Source organism: Myotis davidii, unplaced genomic scaffold (genome assembly GCF_000327345.1).
Source record: "Myotis davidii unplaced genomic scaffold, ASM32734v1 scaffold2027, whole genome shotgun sequence".
Taxonomy (NCBI): domain Eukaryota; kingdom Metazoa; phylum Chordata; class Mammalia; order Chiroptera; family Vespertilionidae; genus Myotis; species Myotis davidii.
In genome coordinates this window covers 484,513-502,732 of record NW_006297890.1, presented here as the reverse complement: position 1 = coordinate 502,732, position 18,220 = coordinate 484,513, and the positions used below count along the sequence as shown (strand labels likewise).

Here is an 18,220-nt window from a genome sequence, read left to right as displayed (position 1 = left end):
AGTGAAGGCCAGATAAAGAGCTTCACAGATAAGAAAAAGCTAAAGGAGTTCATCACCACCAAACCAGTATTATATGAGATGCTGAAGGGTATTCTTTAAGAAGAGGAAGAAAAAGAAAAAGGTAAAGATAAAAATGAACAACTAAGTGACAACAAATACATATCCATCATCAAGTGAATCTAAAAATCAAGTGAATAAAAAATCTGCTGGACTGGTGATTATAATAGGATCAGGGGCATAGAAAGGGAGTGGACTGACTATTCTTGAGGGGGAAAGGGGTGTGAGAGATGCAGGAAGAGACTGGACAAAAATCGTACATCTATGGATGAGGACAGTGGGTGGGGAGTGAGGGCAGAGGGTGGGGCAGGAACTGGGAGAAGGGGAGTTATGAGGGGGAAAAAGAGGAACAAATGTAATAATCTGAACAATAAAGATTTTAAAAAAAAAGAACTATCAATTGCAAATGCTGTATCTGGTGAAAATATCCCTCAAAAATGAATGAGAAATAAAAACATCCTCTGATGAACAAAGGGAATTTGTGGCTTGTAAACCTTTTCCTACAAGAATGGCTAGTTTTCTAAACAGAAAGAAACAAAAGATAGATAACAAAAGAAGACTTAGAACTTCAAAAAGAATATAAGAAGGATGAAAAGGGGTACATATAGTAAATTATCCTTTCCATGAGTTTCTTAAATCATATTTGATAAGAGAAGCAAAATATTTATTACCAAATGATGTGCTCAATGAATGTAAATATTTAGGACAACTGTGTTTAAAATGTGGGGAGGGTAAAGGGACATACATGGAAGTGAAGTTTTTATACTTGATAAGAAGTGGTAAGATATCATGGACACCACTCTGATAAATTATGTGTATACTAGAGGACCAGTGCACGAATTCCTGCATGGGTGGGTTCGGGCCGGCTCACCCTGATTGCAGCTGATCAGGGTGGGACTGGCCAGGGGGCGGGGCTGTGGGAGGTTGGCTGGCTGGCCCCACCCCCAATTGGGGTGGGGGGTGGTTGAGGGCAGGGCTGGCCAGGGGGGTTGGGGAGAGGGGCCACGGGAGGTTGGCCCACTGGCCCTGCCCAACTGGGATGGGGGGGGCCCATTGGGGCACGGGCTGGCCTGGGGGAGGGGCTGCAGGAGGTTGGCCAGCCAGCCCCACCCCCAATCGGCCATCATACCAACCGGTCATTCCAGTCGTTCTGGTCACTTGGCTTTTATATATATACTAGAGGCTCGATGCATGAAAATTCATGCAAAGGGCTCGGCCCTCGCAGCCCCAGCTTCATCTGGAAGGTCAGCTGGAAGGACGTTCAGAAGGTCGTTCGGTTGTCCAATCTAATTAGCATATTATGCTTTTATTATTATAGATAGATGTTTTAATACCCAGAGCAACCGTTAAGAAGTAATACACTCAGTCCTGACCGGTTTGGCTCAGTGGATAGAGCGTCGGCCTGTGGACTCAAGGGTCCCAGGTTCGATTCCAGTCAAGGGCATGTACCTTGGTTGCGGGCACATAACCAGTAGGGAGTGTGCAGGAAGCAACTGATCGATGTTTCTCTCTCATCGATGTTTCTAACTCTCTATCCCTCCCCCTTTCTCTCTGTAAAAAATCAATAAAATATATATATATGTATATATATAAACTAGTGAGACTAATTTTTTAAAAAAAGAAGTAATACACTCAAAATTATAGAGATGGAGAACAGATTAGTGGTTGCCAGGGGATGAACGTGGGGGACAGAGTGGCCATGACTATACAGGGTAGCAGAGAACCTGATGATGAACTGTTCTGTATTTTAAATACAGTGGAGGTCACATGAATCTTCACATGTGATGAAATTGCACAGAACTAAACACACACACATACAAAAACACAAATTAATGGACATAAAACTGGTGAGATAAGAATAAGTCTGTAGATTATGTCAATATCAACTTACTAGTTCTGATGTACTAGGAATATGCAAGAGGTTACCCTTTGGGAACTGGGGGAAGGGTATACAGAATCTCTCTGCATGTTTTCTTACAATAGCATATGAATCTACAATTATCTCAAAATAAAAAACTTTTTAAAAAAATCTCAAGAAAAAATATAGTATATTAGAGTGAAAACAATTCTGGCTTATTTAAAATCTTGGATAAACTAAAGAGACTAAGCAATAAACCAAACCTTTTCCCTAAATCCCTTGTTAGAAGTTGAGGTGGAAAGAAAGGACATGTGGTTTCAGTCTGGGTTCCATAGCTCTGCAACCCACAAGTTCTGTAACATCAACACAAAATACTACTATGAAATATTCAGAGAATATTGTGTTTTGTTTAAAAATAGTAATTGAATTGTTTTGCTAAGTATACAAGCAATGCATATTTGTTATGGAAAATTTAGAAAATGAAGGCAGATAATGAGAATAAATAAGAATCATAAAACCCAGTAATTATATCGTCTTATGGCCATTTTTTTCTAAGCTTACATGTGGATTTTGGAGGGTGGAAAGAAGCTAGATTAGATTACGTTCTAAATCAGGAATCAGCAAATTACAGCCACAGTCAAATCCAGCCAAACACCCATTTTAGTACAGCCTTCCAGTGGATTTTTATATTTTTATATGTTTATAAACCTACACAATATCCTCTTGACCTTTATAGAAAAAGCTTGCCAGTCCCTACTCTACACAGAATTTTTGTAAAAAGCTTTTTTCAATTAAAAACATAATATAACTCCTTATTTCTGGATATTTAGCCTGTTCCAAATTTTTATATTATAAACAAAGTTGTAACGAATACTATTTTCTAATTAACTATTTTAAACATGTTTATAATCATTATTTTCTAAATAAATTATTTTATGGTAAAACAGGAATTTTAATAAAATTATTAATGTTATATGTAAATTAGCTAGACAATTATCTCTTCTCCATAAAAGAAAGCAAAGTTCAAAGATTCTGAAATTGATACTACTTTTCCTACAAGTTGAGTAAGTCCAACTGTAACATCACCCAAAATATCATCTTATACATCGGCAGGAGTTCAAAGGAAGTTTTTGGGGTTTTTTTAACGCTGTCCACTTATACAAAGATACATAGAGGAAGAGTCTGGCATTAAATTAGAGAGAGAACAATTACTTTGGAGGCAGTAGTTGAACAAGAAGTTCGAAGAGCAAGGTTTAAAGTCAGATCACTGGGTTCAAATTCATTTTATCAGCCCAGTGACCAGGGGCAATTTAACTAAACACTGTTTCTTCACCTTGAAAAGGAATTTTTTAAAAACCCTTCCTTATATATCACTTTTTTCTCCTTAAAATGAAATCTTTAATACAACTTAGCTCCCAGCAGCTTTTAAGGTAACTACTTCCCTTTGGATTTTATAAAATAAAATTTCAATGACTCAGAAATTATACCAATGAGCACGCGATACTTATTAAAAGAGTGATAAAAGGATAAATATTGCAGAACCAACAGCGGTTATTTTTTTAAATAGGTTTTTTGATGTCAAGATTCGTTTGTAAAACTTTCCATCAATTTTCTCACTGCCAACATGCTTCACGTTACAATATTGTTCAAGATCAGAAGAAAACTTTTTGTTCCTTTTCCTGTTTGTTTTTTAAACTAATCCATTAAAATTTTTTAAAGACAACTGGCCTGTTCTTTCCCAAAGCTCAACTACCTATGGCCCTACTTTACCACCCGAGCCTTGGGAAGGCTGTGTTTATTAGCCCTGCAGAACAAGTTTATGATAACCTGGTTGGTTAGCTAGACATCCCCAGGCTCCTGAATCACCACCTTACCTCAGACTCATCAGAAGATTCTTCAAGAGACACGGTTTCCTACAAAGCAAAGAGGGGGGAAATGGTCAGAATAATGACAAAATAATAAAAAAATATTTTCAAGGGAAAAGAGTTCATATGTCCTCACCAGTATCCACCTGCCCTTTTCTGAAGGTATCTGCAAATACAATGTAAAGGATTCCACATGGTCCAACTCTCACAGAACTCCTACTTCTCCACACCCTGCAGGACTGAGTGTGGTCAGGAGGTTAACAAATTGTCATGTGAGCAAGCAGAAGGCTCTTCTCTTACAAAAAATGCAAATCGCTCTGGCAAAGCAGCCTTACTGATCTCAGAAAGGAAGAGGAAAACTGCCATCTCAAAATATCTACGAGCCAATTTTTATACTGAAAAGCTCTTGTGCTATTAATTATTATGCTATTCATCTGGTTGAGTCAAAATGATTGTCTTCCTTAAACGTTTACAAAAGAATTCCCCTAGAGTGGTACCTATCAGACACGGGGCAAACAAGCTGTATAATTTATATCCACTCTTTAAACCATTAACTGGAAGACAAATTCTGCCATTTAACACAGTTTCCTTCTTGCGAGACAATGAATCTTGCTGCTCTGTGGAAAACAAAGCAAAAAGGGGAAAAATTGACTTGATCCTGCTAATCTCTCACCTGTCCACTGAAAAAGAGAATCTGCTGATGCCATGCATCCTCAAAGAGGTCAGCAAAATGAAGATTTACTTAACGTGCTTATAGATATCAACAGCAATAAAAGGCTACAACTAATACGCTGACACAGAATGTAAGCATTTCACAACAATCCATGAGATAAAGAAAGAACAAAAAAAATTGAGGCAAGGGCATAATATTGTTTTAGACATAACAATTTTTTTCCCAACAAAAAGAATGAACATTTTTTTTAAAAGTTAGATGCACATATTACTCAATGTAAATTGGATAGCAGGATAAATGCAAATCTGGTGTTTTAAAACATTTTAGGTTCATTCATGGAAAATCAGTAAGAACCCGGCAGGTGGCAGGCTGCCTGGGCATCAGTCTAGTGGACAATTTAGCCTCTGCTCTCAAAAAATATCTGGCCCTGACCGGTTTGGCTCAGTGGATAGTGCATCGGCCTGCGGACTGAGGGGTCGCGGGTTCGATTCCGGTCAAGGGCATGTACCTTGGTTGTGGGCACATCCCCAGTAGGGGGTGTGAAGCAGTTGATCGATGTTTCTCTCTCATCGATGTTTCTAATTCTCTATCCCTCTCCCTTCCTCTCTGTAAAAAATCAATAAAATATATTTTTTAAAAAAATCTGTAAAGTGGGATGAAATTCCTTGTAATTAAGACTTTTATTGCAGTTACATCATTAACCATGATGAATATGAGACTCTTCTTTACATTCCAATGCACCTATTTAGTTTAATGTTATTCTAAGTATTAGGATGTTCTTACTACTTTGGAGCTACAATCTCTCCACAGTAACTTTTTATTCTTAACACCAATAAGACCCAGGAAAAAATCCAATTATTCTACTACTATCTGACTGTCCTCCAAGAGTTAATGATACATATCATGCCTACCCTTCTAAATTATCTTTCCTCTGTGCTAACCATCCCCAGTTTCAGGTTTGAGTCCACTTGCCATCCTTACCCTTCACTCTTCTGAACATACCCTCACTTAATATTAACAGCCACTATTCTGACATCTTTACTGAGCATCTATTATATATATTTTCATAATGCTAAATGCTTTACAGGTAGCCTCTGAAAATTTCCTCACTACCCCTGCAGTAGGAACACTGAGGCTTAGAGGATGAACTTCCACAGTTCCCGAGTATTACGTTGTTAGCATTAGCCGAAACAAGCTTTGACAACTGTGCCAATGAACCGGACATAGGTTCCTATTTCCCAACTCTAGAACTCTGAAACAAGACTGGACTACTCTTTTCAGAAAAATTACATTAAACCGGAGGAATTTTTTTTCTTATTTGGACTCCATTAAAGTATGCACAAGGGGGAAAGCGCAGAGATCCCGTTACATTCTTGATTAAAAAAAGACTGAAGGCCCCACTCAGCAATTTCAATCCAAAACCAGATTACACTCTAGCTCCCCACCAGAACGCAGTCCGATCTCAGAAACCTGCGTCGTCAGGTTTAGAGGCGCTTCCTGTGACTGCCAGGACCCACCAAGAACATTTACTCCAGGTCTCGCTCAGACTTGTGCGCCCCAGCACAAACCTCGCAAACAAAATCACCTTTTCCCACAATTCTACCAAAGTAACGCAGGAGTGACTTTGAGAATTAGCCTGCTCTGTTATTTCTTAGCTTCATTTATTCATCAAGCCCTATGCTTAATGCTCTAGAGGAGTGGTTCTCAACCTGTGGGTCACGACCCCTTTGGCGGTCGAACGACCCTTTCACAGGGGTCGCCTAAGACCATCCTGCATATCAGATATTTACATTACGATTCATAACAGTAGCAACATTACAGTTATGAAGTAGCAACGAAAATAATTTTATGGTTGGGTCACAACATGAGGAACTGTATTTAAAGGGCCAGAAGGTTGAGAACCACTGCTCTAGAGCTAGGCAAGTAAGAAATGACATGAACATCCCAGTGAGGGATCCTAGAAACAACGGTGAACCCTGAGAATCATTATAATTTAGAAAACCAGCAGTTTTCAAAAATTTTTTTCTCTTAAATACATTTTTATTGATATCAGAGAGGAAGGGAGAGGAGAGAACAACAGAAACATCAATGATGAGAGAGAATCATTGATTGGCTGCCTCCCACATGCCCCCTACTGGGGATCGAGCCCACAACCCAGGCATGTGCCCTAGATCAGAATCGAACCCAGGACGCTTCAGTCCCCAGACTGACGCTCTATCCACTGAGACAAACCAGCTGGGGCAATTTTCAAAAAAATTTTAAGTACACACCCTATCTTTCAAATAACCTAACTTCAAATCATGAAAATGTAAGTTATGAAACTGTGCTGTTCTCTAAGTAAAATAAGCCAGAAATACAGATTTTTATGTGGAAGTCTTTTTAAAAAATATTTTTATTGATTTCAGAGGGGAAGGGAGAGGGAGAGAGAGATAGGAACATCAATGATGAGAGAGAATTATTGATCAGCTGCCTTCTGCATGCCCCATACTGGGGACCAAGTCTGCAACCCAAGCATGTGCCTTGACCAGAATACAAAATGACAAATATTCTAGGATTACTGTTATATGAGACAGTAAAATAGAGGTGAGCAAGGCTGGGGGAGGGAGTAATGAAGGGTACAGAGTTTCAGTGTGAGCTGATGAAAAGTTGTTGCGATGGATGCTGGTGATGACTGAACAACAATGTGAATGTACTCAATGGCACTGCACCATCCATTTAAAAATGGTTAAAGTGGTAAATATGGTATGTATATTTTCCCACAATAAAAAAAAATTGTGCTGTTCTGGTTATTAGCAAAAATGGTAGGCAGCTGATCAATAATTCTCTCTCATCATTGATGTTCCTATCTCTCTCTCCCTCTCCCTTCCCCTCTGAAATCAATAAAAATATTTTTTAAAAAGACTTCCACATAAAAAGTGGAAGTATAAAAAGTATTTCTGACTTCATATAAAAATCAGTCTACATGTTTACCAGAATCTACATTTCCATATAACATCAGTTGGAGCTGAGCAGCTATACCCATAAGACAGAACGCACTTAACCCATCACTACCTGTAACTCCTGATTTCCTTATATCAAGACAATCCCACCCATTTCCATTGCCATGTGCCTGCCTTGAACTTGTGAAGTTTGCACTGAGTCTTTCCTAAGTGCTTCCCTCAGCTTAGAAGGCCCTTGGCCCAACTCTACACTCACCTTAGCAGTCTTCCAACTCCCAGCATGCTCTACAGGTTCAAGGAAACCCACAAGGGTACCTCCGGGAGGTAGGTAGTCAACAACAGAGTTCTAACTTCATGGTTTATATTTTCATGTTGCCAATTACTGCTTTGTGTTGTGTGTTTTTTGGGTTTGAAATGTACTGGCTGTTTCTAAATCCTAACCTTTCTTCCCAACTTACGTCTCACCTCTTTCACATAATTGTCTCTAGTGAGCCAAAGACACAAGGTCCAGACCTGGGCTCCTGTGGCCTTTGTTTCTTCCTATAACCCTCAGCTCACACGTAACATTAACAGCCTTATCCTAAGTTATCCTTTAAAATACACTGTAGCTAAGCCCAAATGCTTTTGTCTCTTGTCTCTCATTATCCTACCCAAAGGAGCAGTTCAACACCATTTCCTGGTGATGATGATAAAAAATAAGCAACCGATCCCTCCTCTATATATTCCTTTTCCACTTAGGAGCGATAGCAGGTGCTTTTTCTCCAGGCAGATGCTTCAGTTAGCTTATGGCTACAGGAGGGGGCTTGGAGGAAGACAGCAGCAAACAAGGGTAGAGAGATTCAAATGGAAAGTTAACCACCTAGCAACCGCCCAGGAAAGAAGATAATTGGGTTCTCTGATGACCCTTCCAATAAAGGCTTTCAAACTATCCTCACCCCTAATCCCAAGACATGGGAGAAGACTCAGCCCAGCTGGCCTCAGAGGCAGGAGGGGAAGGAAGGCTGTCATCCCAGAAGGTGAGAGAGAAGCCAGGCTCTCCCCGGTTGTGAAGTCCTCAGAATTTTGAGGATATTCACACTGTGGGTTGTGGGCGATGAAGGGAACTTGGGAGAGAAATGGGAGGCTGGAACTTGATGAAGGCCACTCCAAGCTCTACAGGATGAAGAAACAGAACAGAGACCAGGGCCCAGGAAATCAGACATTAAACACTCCTTCCCAGCAATGTGTGTGACACAGTAGAGCTTAATGGAAAAGACAGTGTGATAGCTCTCAATGTCTGACACAGGCACAAAAAAAGGAGTCTTTTGTGTGATAGGTATTTGATATCCTTGTGTCACAAAGCCACAATTTCAAAAAGTTTTGGGGTACCCAGGGACTAGGCTGGTTTAGTAGGTAAGATTTTAAAATATCTGGGGAGCGAGCAGTAGCAAGAAGACTCAGGTTACCAAATCTGTTCAACCCGCTAGCCTTAGCTACTGCACTCATCTCATTCAGCACGTGAAGAAGTATCTTGACACCTGCTTCAGCGTGGTGGCTTAGTGACCCAATCCCAAATCTGACTTTGCGTCAGAATCATCTAAACTCAATTGGGGGATTGGCTAATACCTTTTAATACACTCTATCTTCACAGATTCTGATTGAGTGGGTATTTATAGAGCCTAGAATCACAAGCATTTCGTAACAAAAACATGAGGAGGACCAAGTTTCTAGAAGAAAAAAGGGCAACAGTGACTGGGCAGCCATGCATGGGGAGCTGCATGAAACCCGGAAGACCCTAATCTGCCAAGGGCTCCCTCTCCAAGGGAGCAATGTGGCTGCTGGGAGGCTGCTAATAGCCAGCTGGTGACAGCGGCCTTCAGCCAACCAACCCAGACCAATATGAGAGAAAAAAACTTACAAGGCCATGAGCATGCCCAGCTAAGCTAAACTGTGACCACACTTTCATTACATGACAGTGAAGAGTGGGCCATCAAAAAATTCTCTCTGAAACATTACTTTCACAACTTATTTGGGGCTTCTTTTTTCCTTTACTTAAAAGCAAAGTTGCTTTTGTAAGTCTGTCTTGGCCAAACTGTAAGAGAAGAGAGGCGTGTATACCTAAGACAAGCCCACATTTGGATGATAAATCATTGTCCTCTTTATAAGACAGCCATTTTAATCTGGCCACTTTAAAATGCTTTATGTCATACTCACAAGAGCCCTGGAGGGTACAATCGCCAATTTACAGACAAGGAAACTGAGGCACTCAATTATTTACTGACTTGATTTTTATTTTACAACATGGGGCACAACCATATGGGAGTATACAAGCTCATGAATGTGCCTCGGATAATATGTAAATGCTCTACCATAAGGATAGAATTTCCCTAATTTCTAAAACATAGACAGAGAAGTCAAAAAGAAACTTCCCCAATTGGCTAAGAAGTAGATGGTCTGATTGATCAACTATTTCAACAGACTAGGTTCCCTGCTGTAGGAAAGATGAAAGGGTACTTGGGGAGCTGGCAGAGTAAGGAGTCTACGTAGGAAAAGTAATCTACAATACATTTAAATTAATAACTTTCAAAAGTTTCAAGTAAGATAAAATAACAATCCAAATTCTACTGGACCTCACTTACAATTTGACATTTTCAATTCAGAAGGCTATTCTCTCCTCATAAATTCATTTACACATTTTATTTAGACCTAGTAGTTGTAAAGCACTAGCCCTGTGAGAGTTACAGACACGAGTGAGCTCTAGTCCTTTATTCTTGAAGACTCAGCAATCTGTGGAAGAGACAAGATAAATACACAAACAACCAGACCTCAAGCAGAATGTTATTCATAAGTGAGGTATGGACAAATACTGAGGGGCATCTGTGATTATGAAGGTCAACTATAAATCATTTTGGTGCTAGATAAAACGGCTGTTTAGAAGATTTCCAGGCAGAAGGCAGGGTATTAGCTCTTCCTTGTATAACATATGTAGGTATTTGGGGGAACTACCTTTACCATACTCAGCATAAACAAAGATATCCCAATAACGCTTAAAAATGTTTATTCGTATCCAAAAAGTGATTTTTAGTTTGAGAGTCTATGAACTGTTTTATGTTTCGTTAACTCGCTCAGTATATTGGTTCTTCCTAAAATTAAAGGGGAGGGCAAGCAATCACCAAAGAATACACGCTCAGAAACGTTAAGAGGAGAGGTTTCGTTTCGTCTTCCTGATCATGGAGGGCTGTTTGCATTTACAGTAAAAAAGCTTCCTTTGCCCTAACCTGTCATCAGTTACTTTAAAACACACCTCACTGCTTCAAGCATTCAGAAGAGAAAAATTATGTCAAGATTTTCTAAAACATTCAGAGTATCAAAACGGAACAATTAGCAAATTCACTTAACTCCACTTTTGAACCCTGTCAGCCCTCAAAAACACGTATAATAAAGGCCTTACTATCTTAGTTGAGATTTTAATGGCTTCCTACTGTAAAATGTGAAATGCACACACGAGCAGAGTGGGAAAAGTCTAACTATTTTTAGTCTATAGATTAAATACAGGTACAATTATTTATTAGCTTTCTTGAAAAAAATAAACAGGACAACCATTTGTGAATGTTCGCTTCTTTCTGCTATTAATCATGAGCTTTGAAATTAGATGACTGGAGATTTATTATAGATACAAGTATGAGCAAGTAAATGAAGTTGCCTGGATTTCTACTGTTTACCTGGAAAATACTATCCTTTAATATGTATTGCTTATCAAGCACTACTCTATGTGGCAGGCAAACAGTCATGAACAAATCTTTGCCATCATGGAGCTTACATTCTAATGGCGAGAATATACCGAAATGAATACAGAAACATAGAGAATATACAGAAAAAATAGACGAGCACGAAGAAAAAAAATAATGCAGAAGAGTTGCAAAGCATGGTCAGGGAACACTTGGGTCCGGCCGGTATGGCAAAGTGGTTGAGTGTCGACCCATAAACCAAGAGGTCACTGGTTGATTCCTGATCAGCGCAATACCTGGGTTGCTGGTTTTATCCTTGGTCAGAGGGCATATGGGAGGCAACAGATCGATGTTTCTCTCTCTCTCTCTCCCCCTCCCCCTTAAAAAATCAATAACCATATCCTCAGGAGAATAAAAATGAAAAATAAAAAATATAACACTTGGATAAAGACAAAGGGGATGAGGGAGAAAACCCTGTTGATATCTCGGGTCAAAAAAGGGTACAGCATGAACAAAGACCTTTAGGTAGAAACATGCCATGTTTGTTGAAGGAACGGTAAGAGAGCCAGTCTAGCTGATGCAAAATGATAGAAGGGAAAGAAAAACAGTGAAAAATTAGGTCAGAAAACAGGGACAGCGCAATTGGGGCAAGGTCCTGTAGGGCAACTAGGCCATTACAAAGCCGTTGGCTTTCCCTCAGAGTGCAATGAGAAGGACCAGAAAGTTTGGAAGTAGGAGGTGCTTGTCCTGACATATACATCAGAACATTTACCACACAGAATTCTTTTCTGAGGACCAAATGCGAATGTGAAAGGATTCTTTAAATTGAAAAGTGCTGTACAAATTCAAAGCATTCTTATTGTACCACTAACTTTATGCATGTCTTTCTCCATCAGACAGGTTGGCCAAACACCTGCACAAAACCGTAGTGAATGCCAAGAACAACTGTCTCCATTTCTGCCACCCTATACCTAAGAACATAGGAGCTTCCTTTTTTCTTGCTTTTAAATCAAACCACCAAAAAACTGTATTTCAATATGAAAGGTGAACAGTATTAAAACCAATCTCAGCACTATCATCAAACCCAACAATGTGTCATGAGATGACACGTGCTTAATGAGCATTTTCCTTTGAACTGCCTACAACAGAAAAGGGAGGCTCCAGTGGTAAGTAGAGACTCTTACCGGCACTGACCACACAAACAAATTTTCTACCTTATTTCTTAATTAATGTGTACAAAGGGCAGATTCTCATTATGTAAGTAAAGTATGTTGCCAATGGTACAAATTATAAACTCCATAAGCTTCTGTTATTATGATACTAAACAGCTTATCATCAAATCCCTTCTTAGAGGCAATTCTGGATACTGGTGGCCCTGTTAATTTGTGAGGAAATGCAGTGCTAGGCTTAAAAATGGCCCCGGAAATGGAAAATGAAGGTATTTCCCCAGGCTCTGGACTTTCTCTGCTCTTTTTGTCTTATTTATGTTACTCTGGCTACTATTGCCTGTAATGAATACAACTGTATCACAATCACTAATTTCTATCCTAAACTCCAGTGCCAGTTTGCCATGGGTTGGCTGGACATTGCCCTCTGACCTTCCGCCAGCAAAAAATCACTCCTCTCCTAACTTTATGCCCAACTTTGACTAAGCACTTCAACGTTGTGTACCAATTCATTCCAACTTAAACCACCTTCCAAAGACGGCACTATATTATCTCTATCTTATACGATCTTATCTATCTTATTTCGATCGTGTATCTCCATCTTTAAATAGCTTATATTTACAAGTTAAATAACTAGCCCAAAGTCACATAGTAAGACAGAGAACAGCGCAGGAGCCCAGTCATTTCTGCTCTAGGACAGATGCACGTAGCCGCCACTACACGCCACAGTGACCCGGCTGTGTGTCTAAAGGCAATAGATGCGAAACGAACATCTATTACTTTCTCCCAGCCCTCCTGCCAACCGCTCCCATGGCCCTCCTTGGAGTGGAAAGGAATTGAAACTCGCTTCCTAGCCTCAAAACTCAAGTCATCTGTCACGCCTCCCGTGGGCAGTCAGTCCCTGCCGTAGCCCAGGCTGCCTCCAAGCTACTGGGCACAGGCCACGGGGCAGAGCAGAGCGAAGAGACAGCTGGCAAACCCTGGGGGTGTGTCGGTGGCTCTCCCAGGTGCCGTCAGAGAACCGGCATCCCACCGCGTCTCCGCTCCCGAACGGCCTTTCCCTGCCGTCCGCCCGCCCGCCCTGCCCGGCCCTCCCGCAGCTCCGCACCTCCACGCGCCCCTTTCCAAGGCCCGGCCACTACACCTTCGTTTACCCTTTCCTTGCCCAGCAGTTGTAGCCTTTACCTGCTCCTCGGCTTCCGCCATGGTGCAGCTGGGGAGTCATGTGACATACCCGGAAATGAGAGAAAAACCAGAGCCCGAGGCGCAGGGCCTGCTGGGAAATGTAGTTTCAGCAGCATCTGAGCCTGGACATCTTTTCTATTTGGTGAGGTTATTAGGTCTTTGTTTCTGCTTCCAACTCTCCAGGCTTAATGAAGTTATGCTTTGGAGAATCTGAACATAACCGTTGTTGATGTTTTATTTTGTTGTTGCCCTTATTTTTCCGTGATAATTATAATATATAATATTTACTTATATTTACTATGTATCAGTAAATATAAAAAACTGGATTTACAGTTTTGCATGAATTATCTCATTTAATCCTTCCAGAAATCCCTACTATTATCCCCACTTATAGAGGAGAATACCGTGCCTCAGAGGTCACAAAAAGCTAATAAGAGACAGAAATAAAATTTAAATTTGGCCTCGCCTGATGCTAAAGACTTGACTACCAAGTGCCACTTAGTCTAAAAGTGTTCTTGTAATTTTAAAAAAGCATACTAAGTGAATATAAAGCAGTCTTTGCAGAAGAGAACCAAAGAATAGTTTATACTCCAAAAATATTTATTTGGATTCTACTGCTTGTTGCTTTAAGTTGACATTTTCTTCTGAGGGCTCTTCTGGAATCTGGACATTGACATTAAAAATCTCTGTTGTTCAAATTATTTATTAAACTTGCATTGAGTATATTCCATAGATAAATATTTGAAATGAAATAAAAATTTATCCTTGGTAAAATCTGTAAAACCACTGTATTACTTACAACTTTTAGAATGAATGATTCCCTCTCCATGTTTCCAGGCATTTTAAATTCACCTTCCTAATCCTCAGGAATTTATAGTATCTTATCCAAACACAGAGATTTTATTCTTTCCCACTCATCTCCAGCAGCTGATAACTAAAGAGGGCATCACATATGGCAGCTGGTGGTGTGTGCCCAGTACCCTTTTGGACTCTGTCCTTATTGACTCTGACCTACCAAGAAGTCATGGACTTAGTATTCTGTGCCTCCCAGGTCTCTAGCTGCAGGGTGACTTCATCTGAGACACTTGTCTTCTCCCCTGGGCCGTAAAAGCCGTAGCTCCATCCTCTTCCTCCGAGACTTGCTGGAATCCCTCTTCCAGTTTGCTTATCACTAAGTCACAAGAGAATAATGAAAGACCAACCCCAAAGCATTTAGATATCCATAGCCAAGCACCCAATGCAGTAAGACCTTTTCTCACAAAGCAGCACCCAATAGTGCCCATGATGGGCTTCGAGTCCCACAAGGATTCTCGTACACAGACTAAAGAGGCTGTGGAAACCCTCAGTCAAGTCTCCACAGGAAAAATAAGAAAATACCCTAGTCCCTCTACTTTTCTGACTTTCCTCACACACTGTAATTTTCCCTTATGAGATAGGCCTAGCCACACACTTTAGTGGGTCTGATTGAAGAGGTAGTCAAAGTTCACTGCAGATTCTCCCCTGCTCACACATCCTCAGAGACTCTGGATCCCTCCAGTCTGTTCCCCATTCAGTGTTCTGTTTTGACGGTAATAAATACAATGAGCACTGAATCTATTACAACAGTGGTTCTCAACCTTGCTGCACATTAGAATCACCTGGGAATCTTTTTAAAATCCTGATTTCTACCCTAGCCGGTTTGGTTCAGTGGGTCATAAAATCCTGATTTCTGGGCCTCATCCTCCGGAAATTCTGTTTCTTTGTTATGGGGTGAGGCCACAACATTAGTAATAAATAAACAGCATTTCTGGAGGATGAGGCGCAGAAATCAGGATTGTATGACCCACTGAACCAAACCGGCTAGGGTAGAAATCAGGATTTTAAACAGATTCCCAGGTGATTCTAATGTGCAGCCAAGGTTGAGAACCACTATATTACAATGTCCTTTGGGACGGACTAGAAAGGTGAAAAGACACATATGAAAGATGACTTAGAGGAAGAAACCCACTAGAGGCAAGCAGGTTCATGCTGGGCCCATGAGCAAGATGAAATTCACATATGACCTCCAAGCCCCAAGTTTCCTCAGGTGAAATGAAAGTTTGGGGCTCCCTTATCTAAGTGGTTCTCTAGCCTCCTACTACTCAAAGTGTGATCCACAGGCCAAAGGCATCAATATTACCTAGGAGCTTGTTTGAAATTAAGGGCTTATGGCCTCTCCATAGACCTACTGAACCAGAATCTGGATTTCAATAATATCCTCAAGTGATATTTACATTAAAATTTGAGAAATGTTGGACTTAACAGTCTTTCCTTCTCTGGAAAATTACCTGTTTCTTTCTTGTACATCATCAATTCACCTTTCTCACCTTCAATCTATGGAGGTGAGGGTAAGGGTCAACTTCTCATTCACAGTATATAGAACCTAATATTGTGAAGTGACTTCAAACCATACCTAAAACAATTTGAAATTGTGCTTGCTTGAGCAGTACATATACTAAGAATTTAAAATTAAAAACACAATACCATTTACATTAGCACCTCAAAAATTAAATACTTAGCTATAACACTAACAAAATATGTACAAGATTTATATGGGGAAAACTACACAACTCTGATGAATGAAATTAAAGAACAACTAAATATACCATGTTCTTGAATAGGAAGATTCAATATTGTTGACAGGTCAGTTCTTCCCAATGCTGTCTACAAACTCCATGCAATTCCAATAAAAATTCCAGAAAATTATTATATGGATATCAACAAAATGATTCTAAAGTTTTATAGAGAGGCAAAATATCCAACACAATATTAAAGGACAAGAGCAAAGCTGTTGGGTTGATGCTACTCAACTCCAAGATTTACTATAAAATTATGGCAATCAAGACATGGGTATTGGTGAAAGATCAGACAAACAGATCAATGGAACCGATTAAGACATGATCCACAAAGAAATCATTGTTAAGCTGAATTTCATTAAAATTAAAAACCTCAGCTTTGTGAAAGACAATGTCAGGAGAATTAGAAGACAAGCCAGAGACTGGCAGAAAATATTTGCAAATGGCACATTTGATAAAGAATTTACCCAAAATATACAAAGAACTCTTAAGAAAACATACAACTTGATTATAAAAATTGGACCAAAAACACAACACCATTGACATTAGCACCTCAACAAACATCTAGCTAAACAGACATCTAACTAAAGTAGACATAGATGGCAAATAAGCATATGAAAAAGATTCTCCACATCATAAATTATCAGGGAAATGCAAATTAAAACAACCATGAGATACCACTACTCACTGATAAGAATGTCCAAAATCTGGAACACTGGCAACAGCAAATGCTGGTTAAGATATAGAGCAATAGGAATCCTCATTTATTGCCAGTGGGGGTGCAAAATGATACTTTGGGATTATTTTTCCATATTATTTTTCTCATATGAATATACAGGGTAGTATCTATGTGTGAGTGTTAAACATAATTTGGATTATACTCTACAGTTCTGTAGAACTTTTTTTTACTTATTAACATATAAAAAATGTAATTTCACACAAGTAAAATATATAGAGAGCTACATAATTGTCTGTGCTCGTATAGTCTTCTACCAAATTGATTATTATAATTTATGCACCTATCCCCCACTTTTGAATATTACTTTCAATATTTTGTTATTATAAACCACATATGGTGAACATTGTGTCTTTGCACACTTGTACAATTCATAAATACTTCCTTAGAAAAATGTGCAGAAATAGAATGGATTGGTCAGAGGACCTTTGAAGTTGTTATAAGAAGAGTTCTGTGGAAATAGCAAGAATATACTAATGTGCTCATTTTGAATACTGTAGTAAATCTTGTATTCATCCTTCAGATTCCTATTATATGTCTCACTAACAAATATTTCAAAGGCCATCTGTTTGAGTTTTCCCCAGACATAGGCTGCTTATGTGCAATCCATTTACTGAACTTCTTTCATATTTTTGACAGGAAAGCACAAAACTAATTTTTTAACTTAAAGCATGAATTCAATCTGTTCTGAATCCAGGTGTTTAGCTGTGCCAAGAAAATGTATTATTTTATAGAGAATCTTTCATTTTCAATCAAAATTTTGAAACAAAATACTTAAACACATCCTGCCATTGGATCCAAATATCATTTGTGAAACAAGGTCCATTTTTCAGCAAGAATCCAATTTCAAGGTATGTTTGTGGAACAAGAGCCTTTCTCTTCCATATATATGAGTCCTTCAAACACAAAGACACAAACATTGAAAAAGAGGAAGAGGAGAAAAAGGGAGGAGGAGGAAGGGTTGGCTACACTACATGAAAGCAATGGCGGTTCTCAATTGTCTTCCAAATTTTAACATAACCAGTATGTTAATTAATTGAAATCTAATGTTTACCTTTTTGTATAGACAGTAATGTACATGTTGTTTAGCCAAAAAACTATTTAATCCACAGTACTATTGAATCTATATATGTTAGGAAAGAGAAAACGTAACTGTTGTAGTTCCAGTAATTACATAAAGTAAAAACATCAAGATGTCGGTTTAATGGTTTTGTAGTTTTCATGCAGAAAACTACACTTAATCATCACAAGATTTTGTTTTTTACTTCATTGTGTTTCTACTGGACTTCAGTCATTTATGGAAATGTGACAACCAAGGGGCTTAGTCACCATTTATGGTAGTCACCATCTAGGGTCCTTTGATTGTAGCTTTAACTATGACAGGGAAAGCCTTATCCCTTAAAAAGAGAGCATATTAAGAAGACTACAAGGGGGAGGGGT

General features: G+C 39.3%; 1 protein-coding gene across 1 annotated transcript in view; it reads right to left on the bottom strand.

The window, feature by feature from the left end:
- VPS41 (VPS41 HOPS complex subunit) overlaps positions 1–13,512 on the bottom strand; it is a 128,032-nt gene extending 114,520 nt beyond the window's left edge. The window contains exons 1-2 of the mRNA XM_015570467.1: positions 13,451–13,512; positions 3,790–3,828 (exon numbers count right to left, since the gene is read on the bottom strand). Coding sequence (XP_015425953.1) covers positions 3,790–3,828; positions 13,451–13,471 — 60 coding nt within the window. The 5' untranslated portion in view covers positions 13,472–13,512. The remainder of the gene's footprint in view (positions 1–3,789; positions 3,829–13,450) is intronic.
- Between the last annotated feature and the right edge of the window lie 4,708 nt (positions 13,513–18,220).